The sequence below is a fragment of the Tetrahymena thermophila genome (genome assembly GCF_000189635.1).
Source record: "Tetrahymena thermophila SB210 genomic scaffold scf_8254654, whole genome shotgun sequence".
Lineage (NCBI taxonomy): Eukaryota > Ciliophora > Oligohymenophorea > Hymenostomatida > Tetrahymenidae > Tetrahymena > Tetrahymena thermophila.
Window position 1 is genome coordinate 492,544 of NW_002476422.1, and position 22,581 is coordinate 515,124.

At 19.9% G+C, this 22,581-nt stretch overlaps 7 protein-coding genes across 7 annotated transcripts; 5 read left to right on the forward strand and 2 right to left on the reverse strand. All coding sequences in view use genetic code 6, as the record gives it.

Moving 5' to 3' along the window:
• Positions 1-996: 996 nt before the first annotated feature.
• On the forward strand, positions 997-1,947 carry TTHERM_000519829 (transmembrane protein, putative; the record flags this gene model as incomplete). Its single annotated transcript, XM_012797480.1, has 1 exon — positions 997-1,947. The coding sequence occupies one exon, from the start codon at positions 997-999 to the stop codon at positions 1,945-1,947; it is 951 nt and encodes a 316-aa protein (XP_012652934.1).
• Positions 1,948-2,647: 700 nt separating this feature from the next.
• On the forward strand, positions 2,648-5,104 carry TTHERM_00519830 (hypothetical protein; the record flags this gene model as incomplete). The annotated part of the gene is made up of 1 exon (XM_001015297.2): positions 2,648-5,104. Exon 1 carries the CDS (start codon positions 2,687-2,689, stop codon positions 5,102-5,104), a length of 2,418 nt encoding a protein of 805 aa, XP_001015297.2. The 5' UTR covers positions 2,648-2,686.
• A 1,986-nt stretch (positions 5,105-7,090) lies between these two features.
• TTHERM_00519840 (hypothetical protein) lies at positions 7,091-9,067 on the forward strand (the record flags this gene model as incomplete). Its single annotated transcript, XM_001015298.1, has 1 exon — positions 7,091-9,067. One exon carries the CDS (start codon positions 7,091-7,093, stop codon positions 9,065-9,067), a length of 1,977 nt encoding a protein of 658 aa, XP_001015298.1.
• Positions 9,068-9,613: 546 nt separating this feature from the next.
• Positions 9,614-13,345, forward strand: TTHERM_00519850 (kinase domain protein; the record flags this gene model as incomplete). The annotated part of the gene is made up of 21 exons (XM_001015299.3): positions 9,614-9,939; positions 9,997-10,086; positions 10,140-10,229; positions 10,290-10,357; positions 10,398-10,464; positions 10,519-10,608; positions 10,658-10,747; positions 10,803-10,892; positions 10,976-11,065; positions 11,117-11,185; positions 11,241-11,327; positions 11,376-11,465; positions 11,514-11,603; positions 11,656-11,736; positions 11,797-11,886; positions 11,942-12,031; positions 12,689-12,778; positions 12,841-12,930; positions 12,989-13,081; positions 13,130-13,207; positions 13,255-13,345. 21 exons carry the CDS (start codon positions 9,614-9,616, stop codon positions 13,343-13,345), a joined length of 2,040 nt encoding a protein of 679 aa, XP_001015299.3.
• A 620-nt stretch (positions 13,346-13,965) lies between these two features.
• Positions 13,966-14,644, reverse strand: TTHERM_000519879 (transmembrane protein, putative; the record flags this gene model as incomplete). The annotated part of the gene is made up of 2 exons (XM_012797481.1): positions 13,966-14,020; positions 14,124-14,644. The coding sequence occupies 2 exons, from the start codon at positions 14,642-14,644 to the stop codon at positions 13,966-13,968; spliced, it is 576 nt and encodes a 191-aa protein (XP_012652935.1).
• Positions 14,645-15,343: 699 nt separating this feature from the next.
• TTHERM_00519880 (kinase domain protein) lies at positions 15,344-20,828 on the forward strand. The gene is made up of 13 exons (XM_001015301.2): positions 15,344-15,431; positions 15,546-15,635; positions 15,850-15,939; positions 16,216-16,305; positions 16,352-16,441; positions 18,986-19,075; positions 19,141-19,230; positions 19,462-19,545; positions 19,644-19,733; positions 19,819-19,908; positions 20,135-20,221; positions 20,274-20,366; positions 20,472-20,828. Coding segments are annotated over exons 2-13 (1,107 nt in total). The 5' UTR covers positions 15,344-15,431; positions 15,546-15,633; the 3' UTR covers positions 20,683-20,828.
• Positions 20,829-21,656: 828 nt separating this feature from the next.
• Positions 21,657-22,238, reverse strand: TTHERM_000519880 (hypothetical protein; the record flags this gene model as incomplete). The annotated part of the gene is made up of 1 exon (XM_012797482.1): positions 21,657-22,238. One exon carries the CDS (start codon positions 22,236-22,238, stop codon positions 21,657-21,659), a length of 582 nt encoding a protein of 193 aa, XP_012652936.1.
• Positions 22,239-22,581: the final 343 nt, after the last annotated feature.

The following is a 22,581-nucleotide window of genomic DNA, read 5'->3' on the forward strand; positions in this document are numbered from 1 at the left end:
CAAAAGAACACTCTTCTTACATATTCACATTAATATTTAGTATCTTTACCAATAAAAAACTTATCTTTAATTAGGTGTTGATAGTCTTTATTCAGTTATTTTTAAATAGATCTTTTTTCTAATAATTTTTTTGTCATATTAATTTTATTATTTAAAATGTTACATGCTCCTTTTGATAGTATATTAACTACTATTTTTGCAACTTTTACTAAAGTTTTTACATTTCTTACTACAAACTTTGTCTTTATTTAATCTCTTTTTAAAAAATTATTAAATTAATAAAACTTTTAAGAAATAAAATAATTTGATATGTATTCAGTTTTTTATATTATTAAAGTAATAGTTTATTTTTCTTTGGAACGAAAATATTTAATTCTAATAAATAGTATTTTTAATTAATTTTCAATATCTTTAAAATTTGATTGAAAATCAATTAAAATATTTAATATGAGTTCTTCATGGAAATAAAAATTGTTCAAACAAAACTGATTAATATACATAGGTCGATGATATGATTACAATTAATAAAAGAATAATTCATTTTAATTGCACATTATTTTAATTCTAAATTAAATATGAAAATAAATCATTTTTATACATACATTTTCTTTTTTTTGGCTTTAAGTTACAAGAAATAAAATATACAAATAAGATTTTCTAATTTAATTAATAAATTTTTTAACAAATTTATGACTTACAAAAATAAATTTTGTTTAATAAGTTTTTAATCAATCAAAAAAATAAAATAATTTCATCAATTTTATTATCAAATTTAGAATAGTGAAGGTCAGAATAGGCTAAATTTAAGATTTCTGATCAGCCATTTATCAAGATTAAATTCAACTAAAAGAGGGAAAATAAAAAAGTAATAGGAATTCTTATCATTTTTTATAAAAGATTTATGATCAGAAACCTATATTAACTATTAAATATCCAGACTTAAGAAATGTTTATTTAATAATTTATTTTAAATTATTTACTTTAAAAATAAAATTTATGGCAAAATAAGTGATTTACATCATTACCTTAACTCTGCTTTTAGCGATTTAATGTCTTGCTTTTGTTAACATCAGAGGTTTTAACTAATTTGAGGATGTTTCATAATGCAAATTACATTGCTCAGATATTATTGATTAAGTCATACCTGGTGCTATTTTAGGTATAAACTATAAATATGGTGGTTTAAACTATAAAGAATTACAAAATTGGTTTTTGACATACAATATTAACTATTGCTGTGAATAATAGAAAACATACGATTTCCTAAATGGAATGATAGTACCTGACTTCATTGAGGTGGAAAAAGCTAATTTTGCCGATTTGGAAAAAATTACTTCAAATATAACCCCTAATCTTAAAAACGAGAAGTAATATAAATACTAAATAAATATTGTTCATGAATTCTAAAGAAGAGCTCTTAATATTTATGTTGATAAGAGTTAATTCCGCGTTAATATGACAACAATAGAGTAAATAGTTCCTGATTTAAACAAATGTGACACAAGCTATAATCTAGATAATAAATGCTGGTTATCAGCTGTTAGTAGCATAGGATAATATGCCTTTGATAAATTAACATTAGGTAGCTATCAAAAGGTTAATTTAACCATATAAACAAATTCAAAATATGATTAAGAAGAAGCTATTTAAATTTACAAATCATATATTGCTAAAAATGGTCTTAAGCAAATTAATCAGGCATTTAAAAGCAGTGAAAATCCTTCAGTCACAATTAATTATTATGGATGTATCGATTTATTATCAAGCAAAAATTGGAATGACTTCATCAATAATCTCAGTGCTAAGTATTATATTTATGGAATAGATTCGATTTCTCAAGAAAGTAAATTACAATCAAGTGTTATAGATTCATATCATCTTTTTGATAAAGAATCTCCAGAAATATATTAATGTGCTGAAAAGGTATATTAAATTGTTTATAAATGAACATATAGTTCTTCCAAGAACTAAATTCATAAATAAGCAATAAACAAATTTAATTTGAAGGCTATATTCTTCTTTTATGATTTGTTGAAAAAATGATATTTTAAAAATGTATTTTTTATATTTTATATAGATTTTAAATGTTAAACATTTTATAAATAAAAGCATATATTCTTAAAAAAACTAAAAATTGGTTAACATTTTTATATTTATAAAAATTTTTTTAAATATAAAAATAAATTGATATGCTTAATAGAATAAATTAAAAAGTTTTTTTATTAGGAATCTAAGAATTTAAAAAAATTATCAATATGCATAATTTATACCACAATAGAGAGGGTTGATAGATAAATTGCATTATTTATATATAATAAATTTTAATTTCTATAAATTTAAATTTCTACAGAAATAGCTTGAGAATAATAAAAAACATGAAATGTTTTAAAAGAATAATAATAAAAAGCAATTATTTATCGGATCTATCTCTAAAATGAAATATTTGTATATTATATTTAATTTATTTATAGATATTATCTTTTACTCATTTCTCATCTGATTTAAAGTTTTTAAATCAAGTATTTATTGATGAATAAGAAAAAAGATACTTCAACTAAAGGGTTTATAATATATTTGATTTGAAATATATATTTTACATTAAATAACTTAAATAGTATTTAGAATTACTAAATAATTTAAATTAATTTGCAATTTAGTGTTTTAATTAAAGGAGAAGCAAAAAATAATGATTAAATCTTAAGAGCTAGGATTTTATTGCCAGAAGCATAAATAGAATGATATAGTATACATAAAAATAAACAACATTCAAGATGATGAAGACATTTTTTATTGTCGCTAGTGCCCACTTTCCAATACAAATATTAGCATGTTGGATTGTGCAGATATAAAACAAATTATTGATTGGAGTCAAGAATGCTATATTATCAATTTCTTCCCTTTTAATAATGATGCCAACTTTTTAAAATAAGTTAAAAAAACTCTGAGTTAAAATGCAAATAGATCTTTAGGAAAAAAAATTGATCAATTTTATGATTAGCTACAAAGAATTTTAGTCGGAATAGTTACAGATGCAAAGAAAAAAGCACACAATTTAGCTGAAAAATTAAGAAGTTTAGAGAATAAATCAGCAAATATCTATAGTGAAATTGTTTAAATAAAAGAGATAAAAAATGTAGTGTTAAATCAAAATATTAATTAAAATCAAAAAGAAAAGAAAATGAGGGACTTATTAAAGTAAATAAATTAAAATAAGCAAAAAAATACTGAGAAATTCTCTTGTATTATTGAAGAGTAATAATAGCTACAAACAGAATTATAACAAACCTAATTATCTGTATATACTAATTAACTATAAAATCTTATTAACAACTAAAATAGCTTTCAAAAGGAATATCAAGAATTATTTCCTCCTAGTTATATTGATTTGATTCCTAATTTAGAATTTGAAAGAATTCCATAATAAATACATAATTTACCTTTTTTGGATTAAAACCAAGTTATGAATAGATCAAATAACTAAATTGAATTTATCATCTTGAATCAATCTTAGCTATAGTAGTTCTAAATGAAAAGGATTCTTAACAAAAAAAGTTAATATTTCCTCAAATTTAAATTAAGAAACAATCCTTATTTTTTAATAAGCAACGTACATAGTAATATTTAAACAAATTATACTTAACATATCAACCCTTAAGATTTCTACATTAATAATTTTTTGATTGAATTATTTAGCAATAATAATGAAAATGACTTATTCAGTTTAAATTGTAATTTAACAGGTTGCTTTTAAAATTCTTAAAACCAAATCAATCTAAACCCACAACCTATTAATTAGTAAAATTTGAATTTTAACCCAATCATTTAAAATAATAACTTATAAATTAAAAACCTTAACTAAGTTCCAGATCATCTAAATGGTCAATATTTTTAAAATTATGATTATAACTTATAATATTAAAATTTTTAAGAGCAAAATACTGCATAATTACCAGATCAAGGCTAAAATAATTTCTAGAATAATATGCAAAATTAAAATGTTAATAATTTTAATCAACAATAGCAAAATATTACTTATTAACCTAATCTAAACTAATAAAATAATATAAGTAATATCCAAAATTAAAATTTTAATAACTTAAGCAACTATCAGCAAATTTTTTCACAAATTCCTAACCAACACTTAAATGATTATTCTAATAATTTATAAAATTAATATATAAATAATAATTAGCAATACAAAAATTCTACATATTTACCTAGTTTAAACGAAAATAATTAAGTAAATAATATCCAAAACAATAACCACTAACAACAAAGTGTTGCACCATTAAATTAGCTTAACTAAAATAATTATTAAAATCAGTTTTAAAATTTCAATTTTAATAATTTAAATTAACAACAAACCAATGTTCTATAATAACATAATAATTAATAAAATAATAATAAGAATGATACACAAAATTTAAATTTCAATAATTGTAACTTTTAAAACTAAAATGATGCATCATATCTTAACCAATACTAAAATAATTATTTATAATAAAATATTGAATCATAAATTTAACAAGAATAACAGACTTTAGATGATAATATAATAAAATTAAATTCTCTTAATTTCGAAAAAGAAATTAATTAGCAATAGCCATATCAAGGCTTATATAATTATGAAAATAATGTGCAAAATTAATAAGTATCAATTAACGTCCCATAAAAAAATAATAAAAATAATGATTAATAATTAACATTTAATTTAATGAAAATAAATGAAAATTCTAATGCAGTAGATAATAATAAAGTCATTAACGATAATAATTTATTTAAATATAATTAAGAAAATATTGCTTAAAATTAATAAAATTTCATTTAGTAAAAGAAATTAAATCTTCCTCAAAAATACTAACCAGCTTGCAACAATAATAATTAATCATAAAAAGAGATAGAAATAATAGTTTAAATATAGATTTCTGAAGGAATATTTCAAGCAAGCTATTTTACAGATTAAAAACAACTCATTTAATTGCCATAAAAGCTTTTAAAAAATTTAGCTTAAAGCTAAAATCTCTAATTAAAAATAACTTTGAATGGCCAATAGTAATTAATACTTTCATAAGCAATTGAATAAGTAGACTCATAAAATATTTGATATTATTTATTTTATTTATATAAAACAAGTATAATTAATTATATTTAGCATATTTATGAATGCAAGTCTTAAACTAATTCTTTAATATAACAAAATTAAAGTAATTTTAAAATATTTTTATTTCCACTTAAGTTTAGCAAAATTTAATTTACAGTAATTGCTCATTAATTAAGACCATCGTCATCAATACCATCTGCCTAAAATTTTATCAATATTTATTCAGAAAATATGGTGAAAATTTATGTTTGCTGGTGAGAATTTGTGAGGATTTAAGGTTTAAGCACATTCATAAAAATATAATTTTTGATTTTAGTGAAAGCTCCCATAATATGTATTTTTGAAAAAGTTCTCAACTAAAAATAATTGTAGGTTATTTTTTAAATTTAATTTTTATTATAAATTCTTTTATATCTGTTCCAATTTTATTGATTTAAGCAAATTTTGAAAATTTATTACTTTATTAAAATCAGATTATGCTTTCGGTTCCACAGACTCTTTAATTATCAAAATCAAAAAGAATTTGTATTTTGCTTCCAAAATTTATATTTTTTATATTTTTAACTTTAAATAAAACATTCTAAGAAAAATAAGAATGTTTTTGATTTCATTCACTTTTATATGAATAATTATTTTTTTATTTCAATTTATTCTTTTTTTCAATATAAAAATTTTAATTAAAATTTGACTTTTAAAGAAAATGTTGGCATATAAATACTTAAAAATCTGATAAAATCTCAAATCCTCTCGCTAAAAATAAATAAATAAATTCATAAATAAAAGATTTTTTTAAAGTTGCATGCAAAATTAAAATTTTAATAACCTTTTAACGCCAAGCACTAATTTCTAAAAAAATTAAGTAGAAAAAAAATTAGATGGAAAGGAAAAAAAATTAATTAAGCCTTAAAAATCTATTTATGGTAATGATTAATAATTAACATCTAATTTAAATAGAGTAAATTAAAATTATAACCCAGAAGATAGAAATAATAATTAATCATTAAAAGAGATAAAAATATAAGTTCAAATAAAGATTTCGTAAGGAATATTTCAAGCAAGCTATTTTACAGATCAGAAATAACTTATTAAATTACCATATGAAAAATTAAAAAAATTAGCTTAAAGTTAAAATGTTTATTTGAAAATAACTTTGAATGGTCAATAGTAATTAATACTTTCATTAGCAATTGAATTTGTAGACTCATAAGATATTTGATATTTTTTATTTTATTATAAAATAGCAAGTGTATTTATATTTAGCATATATATGAATGTAAGTCTTAAACTAATTCTTTAATATTATAAAATTAAAATAATTTTAAATTATTTTTATTTCTGCTTAGCTTTATCAAAATTTGATATAATTTACAGTAGTTCCTCAATAATTAATACCAACTCCAACAAAAACCACTTCCCTAAAATTTGTACTATAAATCAGTTTTATATTAAAAAATAATTCTAAACTAAAAAAATGATTATGAATTTTTATAGTATAACTGTTTTAGTTAGTTAAAAATAATATAAAATTAAAAAATTAATATTTAAAAATTACTAAATATATTATTGAAAATCAATCAAAAAAATATTTGATATATTTTGTAAGTAAAGTGGATATTTTTCTATTAAAATCCTATTTATTTATTTTTCTATCTAATTTTGAGCTATTTTGGTAAAATTTTCGAAACATATGATGAAACAAGTAAAAGATATCATATCAAAAATTGTATTTAAAAAAATGAGATTTATATTAGAATATTTTGTTTTTTTATTTGTTATTAGAATATCAAATAATATAAATTAAATAATTATTAGTAATGAAAAAAGTAAAAGATGTCATATCAACAATTTTATTTAAAAAAGTAAGATTTATATTAGAATATTTTGTTTGTCCATAATTTTAAATTGATATTAGAATAACAAAAAAAGTTTAATTAAATAATTATTAGTTATTTAGAAAATTAAATTAAAATCCAATTAAACAAACAAAGAATGATTAGATAACAGTAACTAGGATTATAGTGCAAAAGACATTCTTAAAATGATATCCTGTATGTAAAGGTAAATAATATTAAAGATGGCGAAGATATTTTCTTTTGCGAAGAATGCCCATTTACACAATCAAATTTTTGCATAGAAGATTGTGCAATGATAAAATAAATTTTTACTTGGAATCATGATAGTATTATTAAGAATTTCTTTCCTTTTATTAATGAAGCCAGTTTTTTTAAAAAATTTAAAAATGTTTTCAACTAAAATAATTCTATGCTAAACTAAATTAACCTATTCTATGAAGAATTGGAAAAAAGATTGATACAAATAGTAGCAAATGCTAAAAAATCAGCCTATAATTTGGCTGAATAGATGTAAAATTTATCAACAAATGCAGTAGAGGTCTACAGCTAGATTCTTAAAATTTCAGAAATAAAAAATATGCTATCTGATTTGAATATTAATTAAGATCAAAAAGAATCAAATTTGAGAAGCTTATTTCAGTAAATAATTTTAGACGCTCAATAAAATACTTAAAAATTCTCAAATATATTAGACAAATATCAATAATTATAAACTGATTTTTATCTTACCCAATCTTCTCTTTTAAATAGTTAGTTAATTAATGTGATTAATTAAAATGAATATACTAACAAATTTTAGCTATTGTTCCCTCCTAAAATAATTGATTTGCTTGATTAATTAGAATTTGATAATATCACATCTATTAACGATAACTAATAAATTGGAAGATTAGATATTATTAAAAATAATAATCAAGTTAATCGAGTTGTAAAAGGAGATAATAAATATATTCAATTTGTAATGCCAAAAGAACAAAACTTTACTCAATTTTGCTCAAAAACTACACTTAATAAAAGTAGTGAATATTCTTTGAAATTTAAAATAAAAGACTTTAAAAACTGTATAAAAAAATTGTTTTCAATTGAATTGTTTAGCTACAAAAATCCACATAATTCATTTGTTTTAAACTGCAATTTAGATAATTAGGAAGAAAATGAATTTAACTCTAATAATAAAATTGATATGAAGTTAAATTAAAGATTTTCAGAAGAGCAACTAGATAAATTTGAACTGAAACCTTAGCCAAAAGATAATAACGATAGTGATTCAATTTTAAAATCAATAAGAATGTAAAATTAATATTTAAATTAAGAAAATAATTAAAATTATATGAACAAAGCCTTAATAAGGTAAAATAATCCAATATAAATTAATTAGACCATATTGAATACATTAAATAATGAAATACTTGATTATAAATCTAAATTAAAGAGCTAAGTTTTTATTGAATAAAGTTAAATATCTTCAATAGAGCCTAACAATAATACAAATCTAAATTGTATTTTTTTCGAATAAAATCCCTTAAACAGTATGAACCAAGCATCTATCAAAGTTATTCCATAGAAAATTAATTAAGCTGTAAAGAATGCATAAATGAGTAAGAGAATAGATCCTTAATCTAACTCAAATAACAAAATGCTTATGGAACAATATTCTTTATATGTAGAAGAACTTGAATCTTTTAATAATAATGTAATGGATTATAGCATGTATGATGAAAGTTTTTAAAATTGTATGACCCAATCATCAATAAAGATTATTCCATAATTAATTAATTAGGAATAATAAATTAATAACTAAAAAAATTACTAACATGATAGTTAAATGCTTTATGAATCATACATATCCTATTTTATTAATGATGACGATAATGATGCCAACATGGCTTAAAATAGTTAATAATAAAAAGAAATTGAAATCTAAGTTTTAATCTAGATTAGTGAAGGAATATTTTAAGCAACTTATTTTACAAACTAGAATAATTTATTGACTCTATCAAAATAAGAATAAAGAGATTTAATTAATAGCTAAGATCTCTAAATAAAAATATCTTTTAACGGAGATAAGGACTCAGAGCTAATTCTTACTGAAGCTGTAGAAAAAATTATTTGATAGTAATAAATTATTTTATCATTCTACATAAGTTACTTACATGTTTATATATATGTTTTGAATTATAAGCACTTTTAATAGATAGTTTTTATTATGAACCTATACCAAATTTTAATTTTTTTAGGAATTCATTTCTTTTTTAATGTTAATTAATTAATTGACTACCAATTAAATTATTTCTTTAAAATGAGAAAATTTGATATTTTTGATATATATTTTCGTTTATATTAATTCCTTTAATGTTATTTTATAACATTCTTCATTAAATATCTTAAAAAAGCTAATCATAATAGTGATGAAATTATAATAGCTATTTTAAAAATTTTTTAAATTTGATTTTAATATTGAAATAATTATTAAAACTATATCAGTCAGTAAATAATATTATCAAATAAAAATAACAATTAAAAAGATGATTTTTGGTTCAAATTAAAATAAAAAAAACGAAATTGTTATAGATAATGCAGTTGAAGAGAATTAATAGGTAAATATTAATTGAAGTAAAGAAATTAAACTATATTTTCATTTTTTTAAATTAAGCTTAACATGTCTGCAAATGCCTTTGATGAGGAGGTCTAGCTTAGATTTTAGTAAAATTTTAAAAATTATTTTTAATATTTATTTTTTTTTTATTATGAAGTAAAGTTTCTGAAGATTTTGATAATTATTCAAATATCCACTTCAAAAAGTTTGATTAAAACAAAGATTAACGAGACATAGCTTGCTACTTAAAGTATATTATTATAAATTAAATAATGCAATAATCATTCTTTTTAAAATAGTAATAAAAACATAAAAGTTTTATAAGTAGCTCAAATAGCAAAAGGAATATCTCTCTGTAAGAATCTTTAATAACTAAAGCTAGATTTATCGTAATTATAAATAATATTAATTTAATTATTAAAAAACATATGGGTTTTAAATTTTAGATAAAATTAAATTCAGTCGTAAGGAGCTTTTCTTTTAGGTGAAGGAATTTCAGATTGTAGAAACTTAAAATCTCTTACAATTTTGCTAAAGTGAATATTTATTCAACTTAAGATCAATAATTTAATTTTCTTTCTTTTTATAGAAATAATTATATTTTTGTTGAAGGAGCACAAAGTATCTTAGAAAAAATAAGTACCTGTTCTGATATTCAATATTTATCTATTGATATGAGGTAGTTCATTTATTATAGAAATCTATTTTATATCCAATTAATTATTTTTAAATTAATTAGCTCAAATTCAATTAAAGATAAAAAGGAATTTAAACTCAAAATGTGTTGCTTTAAGATATCATTATATCGTAAGTATTTTTAATAATGCTATATTAATTGATTTTTAAGAGAAATTTAGTTTGAGCTAAAATATTGGAAACTTAAGTAATCTAAGAAGCTTGAAAATGATTTTGAGGTATCAATTAATTGTTTGAGTCAATACAAATAAAATAAAAAAACTAAATTAAAGCTAAAATTATATTGGGAATTATGGAATTTCTTAATTGGGTCTTGGAATCAGTAAGTGCAATCAACTAGAAATTCTAAATTTGAACTTTTAGTATCTAATTTATTTAATAAATTGAATGACATTAAAGAAAAATTTGTAGGGAAAATTTAATACAAGATAATGGAGTTAAAGACTTTGCGTGCAGCATTAGAAAATGTTAAAAATTAAAGCAGCTTACTTTGAATTTCAAGTAAAAATTATCAATAATTTTTAAGAAATTTAATAATTTATTTTGTAAAATAAAGCAATAATAATATAAAAGACTCTGGGATAGAAGAATTAGGATTAAGCATCAAAAGTTGTTCTTAACTAAACTTTATTCACTTTAGCTTAGAGTAATAATTTCAATTTGAAAAAATAAATTCTTTGATTTAAAATGAATAATTTTGGAATTTCTTCTTTGATTTCATTTTTTTAGCAATAATTAAATAGGTAAAAAGGGATTTTATTAGCTTGGATTAGGAATAGGAAAATGTAAATAATTAAAATAACTTTATCTTTCTACTGTGTAAAATATTTATTTTAAAGTTTATTTCTTAGTTATTTATATAAATTATAGAAATTATTCTTATCTTCCTATCGGTAAATGTGTCAATCTCATTGATATTTCTATTGTTTTCTAAAAAAAGTAGCAAAAATATTTTTTTAAAAGAGCGTTCTAAATAATTTTTAATTTAATTTAGCCAAATTTAAAGAGTTTCAGATTTCTCCAAAATGAGTGCTCAAATAGGAAACTTAATAAATTTAACTTCAATAAATCTCTTTCTTAAGTAGTTTAAATATTTTTTTAATTTATTAACTATTTAATTATATTATAGAACACATAGGATAGGTACAAAAGGAGCTTAAATGTTAGGCTTAGCAATTAGTAAATGTATAAAATTGACTTCATTAAACTTAAATTTAAGGTAAATTAATTTGTTGTAAAATAGATTTAATTTAATGTATTTATCAAGCAAAAACGATATCAATGCAGAAGGAGGTAACTGTTTAGGCTAAGGTATTGGAAACTGCTCATAATTGAAAACTTTGAAGATTTATTTAAAGTTATTTTTTAAATTAATAAATTAAAATAATTGATAAAATTATGATAATTAGTAAAAATAAATTGGGAGCTTCTAACATTATTTAAGGAATTTCTAAATGTACTCTTATTTCAACATTCTTGATAGAAATAGAGTAAAATTCGATTTATTTTCAAGATAAATAATAATTTATTTATTTATTTATGGGAAATAGGTCAAATTTTATAAACTGCAAGCAAGCTTCCACATTTGCTATAGGAATAAATAAATTAGTTAATTTGAATTAATTTGATTTTAGCATAAGGTAGATTATAAATTTATTTTGTTTTTGATAATTTTTTTAATTTATTTTATTAAAGCCAAAATGAAATATAATGCACAGGTTTGTATAAAATAACAATTGATTTAGGAGTTTGCTCAAAATTAACTCAACTTAGCTTAGATTTTTAGTAACTTATTTAATATTTATTTTAATGAAAATTTATTAAATTTATTTTATTGAAAAATAAAATTATAACAATTTATTTAATTGCTATATTTTAGTCTATTTTATTTATCTAGACTCTATCTTGAAAAATAATTAATAATTTTACATAGTTCCGCATATATTTGTAGTTTAAATTCAAACTTAACCTGAATCATTAAAAATGTGATTTTATTAAATTAAAATTTTAGCTTATCATCATATCTAAAATTTGTTTTACAAATAGTAGAATAACTTTTATTCAAAGTTAACGCTTGTATTATATTAAACTTAAGTAATAAACAAACAAATGATCATTTGAAATAAATTTATTTTATTCAAGTTAATTTTTTATAAAAACATAGAGTTATTTATAACTTTGAATCTAATAAATCTCAATTTTATAAAATTACTTAAAGGATTAAATTAACTGTTATTTACTTCTTTGAAAATTATTAATTATTTGGCAAATAAATACATCTTGATAATTTTTAATAAAAATTTAATTGGATAATTAATTTGCTTAAAATATAAATTTTAAAATACATAAACAAGAAATAAAGTGAAAGGATTGATTTTTATAACAAAATGATAAATGCCTTTTAAATTTTAAAAATTATATAAACATAAATTTAATTAATAGGGCAAATTATATTAGAGATTATGGTGTAATAGACCTAGGTTTATCGATTAGCTCACTGTTTAACTTGCAGAAATTAAAATTAAATTTATCGTATTTTTTTTATATCTATTTTTATTATTTTTATGAAGAAATTAATTTAAAATTACGAAAAGAAATAATTTTATAGGAGATACTGGTATTTCTGGGTTAGCTAATGGTATTGCAAGCTGTCATAAAATAGCTATTTTATATCTAAATTTACAGTATTTTTATTATTTACAAAAATCGATTATTTATTTTTAATATCTTAATTATAAAAAGGTTTAATTACATAAAAGATTAAGGAATGATAGAACTTGCAACGGGAATTACAAAAATGAAAAAATTAACTTAAACTTCTATAAAATTAAATTAGTAATATTATTTAACAAAAATTAGTAATTTATTTTTGTGTAAAATAAGAGGATAGAATTAAAGTTTAAACTAGCTTTTTACCACTCAGATATTAAAATGCCATTAACTAAGTTTGATTTTCATCGAGTAACTTTTTTATTAAATTTCAATCAAATTAATTCAAATTTTATTAGCATATGTTAAGATTAAATTAATTGGCAAAAATTAATGAAGAGAAAATTAATAAGACTTGTTGATACTAAGAAATTAAACTAGACTTTTTGACTGATCTGAGTTTTTAAAAAATACTTATCAAGATATTTCTTTAATAGTGGCTAAGTTTATTGTTAAAAAACAATAAATAAGATTAAAAATTGTTTCTTAAATGAAAATATTTATATTTAGTTTATTTTTTAAGTATTGATAAAATTTACTAATTATCGTAAAGGATTAATAATTAATTATTTATTATTTAATTTCTGGCAATAGGTTTTAAATTATTTTGTTAAAATATTTGGCTTAACCTGAGGTTTTGACATTCTAAAAATGTGTTTCTTATAGAAAATTTGTCCCTCTTTAATATTTTATATAAAGTTTTTAAGAGGTCTAAATACTTTAAAAATTATAAATTGGTTTCCTGATTAAATAAATTCGCTATATATAAATGTATTTTATTTGACTAAACTCCTTACTAATTATATTGCTTGATTATTTTTTATATAGCTTATATCGAATACATAATAATATTTAAATAGAAATCTTAATTTAATTTTTAATAGTTTTTTAATAATTAAATTAGTAATAAAAAGAAGTTTTGAATTTTTTTAAAAGCTATATTTGAATGAGATAAGTTTTCTTTTATCTATTACGCTACTTACAACTTGAATATAATATTTTAACAAAAATCATAATTAATTAATTAATTATGTATTCTTCTGGGTGTCTTCTTTTATTAGCAATCTTTTATTTAGTTAAGGTTTATTTCTTTAAATAATTTATAATATTTAAAAAACTATTGATTTTATAATTTTAATACAAAAAAACCATAAATTGATATTATTACTAAGTTTTTTATCCATAAATTAATGCCTCTACTTTTATAAACACTCGCTCCTCAAGCAAATGCTTATTGTAATTTGAAAAATAATTGAATTGCCCGCCTAGCTCAGTCGGTAGAGCGCAAGACTCTTAATCTTGTGGTCGTGGGTTCGAGCCCCACGGCGGGCTATCTTCTTTTTATTTATAATTAAATAATTTAAAAAAATTTTTATTCTTCTACAAAAATAACAATCTTAAATATTAAAAATTTTCCTAGAAATTGTAATTGAAATTGAAAATTATTTCGTTATTTCTGAAATTTATTTTATATTTATTTGATTTTAGTAATTTATTTAATTTACATATAAAAAATTTTACCTTTACCTTAAATTCTCTTTGAAACCTTTATATGATAATAAAATGAATGTTTATTTTAGAAAAAAATATTATGATAATTAATAGCGCCTAATAGTTAGTAATTTTTAACTTGGAAAGATTTAATAAGAAATAAAATAAAAATTAAAAATTTATATTTCTAATTTCCATATTAATTTATTACTTTTTTTATTTGTTCTTCAAGAAAACAATGAAGAAGTGATTACTAACCAAATTAAATAAATAATTATTAAAATAAAAAATATTCTTAAAGAAATTATTTAAAAAAGAAGACTTCAAAAATGACTTAATAAATTAAAAAATTTCACAGTGTTGAGGATGTATACACAATTTTATTAGCAAATAAACTACTTATAAATGTTTATTTTCTTCTCTTAAGTTTGTAAATTCTAGCATTTAAGAGAACATCAACTTACGTCTATCAATAATATTAATGCGCGATTTATGGATTGAGACTCCAATCAATAAAGTTAATGCAATTAGTTCTAAACTGTCTAATTTATCTAAAGGAACAAATATCACCAATTTTTTACTTCAAATGTAAATTTATAAATAAAATTCACATTATTCTGCTCACATTTATTTTAATTCTATAATATTTTTATCTTATAATTTATTTATATCAATATTAATGTAATCTAATATTTAATTAAATTAGAGGGATAAGCTCGAGCCCTGCTAATTTATTCTCCAGTTTATAAAATTGCAAAAATATTGAATAGTTAAATCTCCTAATACGGTAATTCTTAAATAAACTCTTTATTAAATAAATTTTTTAGTATGATTTTAAAAATAATTTTGATTTATTTATTATTTAAATTATTAATTATTTTCAAATAAAATGAAATAGTTTGCCAGATAATTATGAAGAATTATCTGATTTAGCTACTGTTATTGCAACATATTAAAAGATATCAGTACTTTCTCTTAATCTAAGGTTATAAAATTTATAAATTAAAAAATGTTTTTTCAAATAATTATTTTTTAACATATTAAAAACTAAAAATGTTTCTTTATTTTTTCAATAAGATTAATAAAACTTTATATATAGTTATAATAATATAAGTGACCAATTAATTTCTTCAATATCTTCAAGCATACAATAATGCAAAATTCTTTCTGAGCTAAATCTCAATTTAATGTAAAAAATTTCTTTTTAGTTATCTTTATTACTCTTTATCATTTAAATTTGTAAAAACTCCTAACTGATTCCATTCATTTTATAAAATGTAAAAATAAATAATTTTTAGAGGTTATTTTATTATTTTTATTAAGATATAATCATAATTAAAAAATAAATATTTTTTCATTATATCTATAAAAAGTTAAATATTTTTTGAATTAATAATGAAAAGGAAAGTTTAAGATCTGACTGAAAAAGGCTTAGCACTTTTTTGTTCTTCTTTAATAAATTACCCAAACCTCTAGACTTTCAAGCTTGAAACGTAAAAAAAAATATTTAAAACCTAGAGTTAATAAAAATATCTCTCAAGATGATTTAAAAAAATTTTTTTATCTAATTAATTAACTATTTATAAAACAATATCTAAAATAAAAGTTTTTTAAAATAAAACAATATCTAAAATAAAAGTTTTTCAAAAATAAAACAATAAACATGTTTAAGAATTAAATCAAAAGTTTAAGAATTATAGAAATTTAATTAAAATATTATTGAAAAAAAATTGTTAAATAAAACAAAACTCTATTTAATGTTAAAAAAGATCTGTCAAATTAGGTAAAAAACAATTTGTTTGTATAGGTTCTGCTTTGGCATAGTGCAAAAATCTCTAGACTTTAAGTATTATACTGAGGTAAACTTTATCAAATTAAATCAAAATTTACTTTCAATCCTAAAAGCTAAGTTAAGGTTAAGGCTTAAGACGCATAAGGATTAGTTTCTTCTTTAAGAAATAGTGTAAGTCTCTAATAGTTATCACTAGATTTTAAGTAAAAAAATGTTAGATATTTAAATTTAAATATTTTATTAAACAGTACCTCAATCCACAACAACTTTTCCCCATAAATAGCAAAAAAGATTAAAAAACAGCAAAAAAAACATTTATATTTCTAAAGCTCAAAACATAAAAATATAAAAAATAAATTAAAAATTTTTTTACACTTATTAAATTTCATTTTTTATTTATTATTATGATATTCCTTAAAATTTATTTATTAATCATCTAATTAATTTTCGGTTAACTTGAATAATATATTATTTGATACTCAGGCAGAGTATTTTCTATTTTAAAAATAAAAAATTGGTCAAATAAATAAAGAAAATATTTCTTATTCTGCCTGATAATTAACCAAAAATATATTTTTATTTAAATAAAAATAGCTTTCACTAAATTTGATAAGTAAAACTAAGACTCGGGCATACCTTACGGTGTTATCTATTATTTGGAAAATAAATCAGAGTGGAAAAAGTTTGATCTTAATTTTGACTTTCGAAGTAGTTAATTTTCTAAGAACCATATCACAGAAGAAGAGGAAGAAATTCTATTTTATGGATTAAATCAGGAGACGTTCTGATCACAATCACTTGATAGATTGGTATAGCTAGGATTTTAAATAAAAAATATTCTTTTTAAATAATTTTATAATAGAATTTATAAAATTTTAATTAAAAAATTATTAATGTTTTCAATAATGTTTATTACATTTTTTTTAATTTAAAAAAAAAATAAAAAATTACATCCAAAATTTAAGATAGATTTAGGGATTATTTATTTATTTATTGAAAATAGAAAAAAAATTTCTTAAATTAAATTTATTTTCATTTAATCTTGTATTAATCGATCGATCCTATTGCTTTTCAAAATTTGGATTGTTTATAATACCTTACATAATAATCTCTTAATATTTCAATGCATTTAATGGTGTTTCATACCATTCAATCAATATATTAGGAGTCATTTATTAATTTTGCTTCAAAAACTTAAACTTTTAATCCATCATTCTATTTAGACTCTTTTTTTAAATACTTTTTTTCATTTTTTTAATTATTTTTATGAATTTATCTTTAATCTCATAAATTTGATTCATCATAAACCGTACTGATTGCCAAATTTTGTTTGTTCTATGTGTAAACTTAAACCTTCTTTTAATTTAATTAATCATCAAAAATTATGAATTTTCTAGCCTTGAGACTATTTTCATATCCTCTATATCTAATAGATTTTTTTATTGTTTAATGATGAAGATTGTTTGGATATATTGTTAATCTTCTGATATCATTCTAAGTGATCTTTCAGGATTCTTCTCAACAGCCTCTACTATTCAGTTTTATTAATCTGCTGAGTATTTAAATTGTTTTTCTTTTGTGTGAATAATTGGCTCAAATACACGATCAAGATCTTTTATTTGCTTTACATAATATTAAATAATGGTTTAATCATAAAAATAATCCGTATTTTTCATATATTCTTGAATTAATCTAAGAGAATAACCATTTTTTGCTAAAAGACATATCCTCCCTTATTTAAAAACTGATTTATTTATTCTATGAATCAGATAAAGTTCATTCTCTCTCTATTGAATACCTTAATTTATTATTTAAATTATTAATTAGTGATCTTAACTTCAATAAAATTTAATATTTTTTAATTATTAATTGAAAATAAATGATATTGTATTTGTAATAAACTTTTCAATCTTATTTAGAAATAAAAATTAATATTTAAGTTGTTAACTTTATTTCATAAAAAAAATCACAAATGTTAATATTTATTAGGCTTATATTGAATCATTCAAAAGTAAAAATTAGATACGATTACATAATTCAGCTTTGGCTCTTTCATAAAACACTATTAAACGAGTAATAAATTCTTAATTTTTGTAAAAAATCAAGTGTCCTGTTTTAAATTTTACAGTCTTTATCTTAAATTATCAAAAGGAAAGAAAGTATTAAAAAAGCATGCTTAGATTAGAATAAATGAATTGAGGTAAAAAAATATATAATATTAGTATATACTCAAATATCATGAATTCAAAGGGGAGAATGTATGAATGGATATTCCCTAGTATGAAATTTTAAGAACAGGAAAAAATAAATTTGTAGTGCATTGATGGAATAGAACACTCTCTCCTTATATAAAAATATTTTAGTAAACCTTTAAGATAAATAAAACTTATGGCTCTCAAAACCACCGAATTAACTCAATTTCCTCTTTCTTTACATACTGAATTTTCATTAAGAGTAAAGAGAAAGTAAGCTGATGTATTTGAAAATGATTTATTGAAAAATAAATAATTTTATAATAGAATTTAATTTATAATATTAATAATTTTAATTTATATCAATCTTTATGATTGATTTTTCTATTAAATTTTTAAATTTAGCCTTTTTAAAAATTTTTCTTCAAATTAAAAAATTATCAATAATATTTGGGTGATTTTGAAGAATCAGAGGTTATTTATTGGACAATAATCAATCAAAAATTTGTGTTGAAAAATTATTAATTCTTATTTAACTTTTAATAAACATAAAAGTAACCATAATTTTGGTGAAAAAGGAACATAAGCTGTTAGCTCTGCATTAAAAAAATTGACAAATCTTCTGTATTTAAATTTAAATCTAAAGTAAAAATATCTATCTATTTTAATTAAAGGTATTTCACAGAATAAAATAATTTTATTAAATATAGAAATAATAATATTGGCTAATTAGGCTTTTCAAGCTTAATTTCTAACTTGCAATGCTTAGAAAACTTAAAGACTCTCATTTTAAAAATTAGGTAAAAATAATTTACATATATAAAAATAAATAAATAAATAAATAATCCTGACTATAAATATTTTGTTTTTAAGCAAATTTAAATTAACTTAAATATTTTAAACTCTCATTCCGATTTATTGCTTTTAACAATTTAATTTATTTTAAGGATAAAAATATTAATTATTTTAAATATACTTTTTAATAATATTTTATAAATAAATTTGTTTTAAGTATTTATATTATAAAAAAGTCGCGATTCAATATCCAAAAAAATTGAAAGTTTATCTTTTCTTTCTAGCTTAAAGAACTTATAAACTCTCTAAATAAGTCTTCCGTAATAGATATTTTTATTATTTTTAGCTTTTGCTAGTGAATGAAAATTTTTAATTTCAAATGAATCAATTTATATAGTTATATCATTTATAAAAAAAGATCGAATGACTTAGATGATAATTGTGCTGCTTATTTAAGTCCTGCTTTGAAATCTCTAACATAATTAACTAATTTATCTTTAAAATTAGGGTAAAGATAATTGACTGATATATATTTTATCAAATTGATAATGATTATAAATCATTAAATTAAATATTTTTCATTTATTTAATAGATCTAATTAAATCGGAGACAATGGATTAAAAGCGCTAAATCTTACTTTCAAAGACTGCACTAATCTTTAGAGTTTGTCTCTAGATATTAAGTATAAAAAAAATAATTAAACTAAAAATTTATTTTGAATAAGTTTTTATTAATTACCTTCTTTCCAATTTTAATTATTAATAGATTTTAAATTTAAAATATTTAAAAAGGCTTGATATTTTATTTTAATTAATTATTTTAAAAATTCTCATAACAAATATTAAATAAACCTAATCTTTAATTAATTTTTATTTTTATTTTTAATTTTTGCTAAAAACAATAAAAAGATCACATTTGATAGGTTCGTAGGGTTTTGCATCATTTTCATTTTTAAAAGACTGTTCAAGTCTCTCTTCCTTGAAACTTAAATTAGAGTAAAGAAAAATGCATAGTAAAATTAAAAAAATAAATATTCCTTATTTAAAGTATTAATGAAGATGATAATAATGCAACTTTTAGATTAGGAAGAGACCTTACCTCAATTAAAAATTTAAAGAGTTTATCACTTTAAATGAACGAGTAAAAAAATTTAGTTAAATTCATTTGTTTTATTTCTCTTTTAACTAATAAAGTTTATTAATAAAAATAATAAATTTATTTTTCTCTCTTGTAATGAATACTTAGTTTCATGGATATTGATCAAAAAAGCTAAATAGATTTTTTTTCTCATATAGCTGGTAGCCAAAGTCTTATAATTCTATCGCTCGATATTATGTTAAATATTAGTTGCTATTAAACTTAATAAAAAAATAGAAAACCTTTTTAAAAAGACAACTTTGCATATAAAAGATGGATCTAGAAAATAAAAAGATTAGTTCATTACTAACTAAAATGAATTAGGGTTTTACTGATACAAAAGATTTAATATGTTAAATACTGATGTTGCAAGTATTAACCAATTTAAATATATGATTATAAAGTATCATAAATTTATATATATTTTGAACAGAGTTTTTGTAATTTTTATTAATTTTTTTGAATTTAAAGGTTGTCTAAATATGCTTCGAATTTAAGCCGAATTGGTTAAGTTTCCAAGTTTTTACGGTATTTATTTATTCTATTTACGAATAGCATTAAGCTTAATAAATTGAGTTTAACACAAATCTGATTTTCACTTAAAATTTTAATATAAAACTCTAAACCTCCTTTTCTAAACATGTCTTCATCAATTGTATACTTAACTTAAAGGTAGGTTTAGAAAGAAGAAAGCAATTAATTCATTATTTAGTTTAAAAAATCTTTATCTTAGTATTTAATGTTTACTAAAGGTAGAAACAAATTTTAAAGAAAGCCATTAATAATTTTGATTAAAAAAAAATAAAAAAATGAGAATATAAACAACAATAATGAATCAAATAATATGAAATTATCTTATTAATTTTTTTTAGTTATCCTTTTATAGTGATCATATTTATATTACTAAATAACAACTATCTTTCTAAATATATAATTTAAAATATATTTTCTTAAAAAAGGCTATCTTGGCTTTAAATTTCAAGCATTTATATGATAAAAAACATTTTTAACTTTATTTTAGTTATTCGAAAATTAAACACTATTTTAAAAGATAAAAATAGAACAAAAAGGTAAAAAATTTATTTAATAGATTTAGAAGAGTGAAAATATATTGATTAATTTAAACGCTCTACATGATAAATATGATTTTATATATTTAGAAAAACTGAATTTACACTAATATAATAAAAATAATTGTTTATAAAGATATTTATTTTAATATATTTTAGATTTGTATTGTAATTATGCTAATAATAAATAAATAAGATTTTGATATTCATTCTATTAATTCATTCATATACAACTTTTGATATCACTGATTTATTATTCTAAATTAAAGTAGTTTTTTATTTATTATTGAATAGTATTTTAGTTCTTGGTTATAAACTACATACATTAACTACAATGAAAGGTATGCCAATCTTTATAAATAATCGATTTAGATTGAAGGAATTAGAAAAAGTTAATTGCTTCTTGCAAATCTTTAAATTTATTTTTATTATGCTACTTGAACATATGCATACTAAAATCATCTATCTCAAATATATCTAAAATAGATTTTTTTCTCATTTCTAATTCTTTTTCTAATTAACCTATCTCTCTGTTTGACTATATCTTTTTTTAAAATGTTATTTCCAAAAATTCAATTTAGTCCTGAAGCTCAACATTTCTATCTATTATTTTACATTAATCTGTTTTTATATCATTTTGATCTTTTCTAATATTATTTATAATTTATATAAAATCTTAAGATATTCCTTCATCTGGCTCTACTTATTCAAAACTATCATCATAATCTATTTCATTTTCTTCTTAACCTTCTATTTTTATCTGGGACTGCTTTATAGAATCAGGCATTTAATTGTTTTTTTCCATTTATTTGATATTTTTAGCAATTTTATATTGATATTTCTAAAAGATCTAATTTCTTTTAAAAAAATACTTTACTCGATAAAAAACAATGTAAAAAATAAATATACATTGACTCTCTTTAATAATCAATATTCTTATGGGGTTGGGGTTGGGGTTGGGGTTGGGGTTGGGGTTGGGGTTGGGGTTGGGGTTGGGGTTGGGGTTGGGGTTGGGGTTGGGGTTGGGGTTGGGGTTGGGGTTGGGGTTGGGGTTGGGGTTGGGGTTGGGGTTGGGGTTGGGGTTGGGGTTGGGGTTGGGGTTGGGGTTGGGGTTGGGGTTGGGGTTGGGGTTGGGGTTGGGGTTGGGG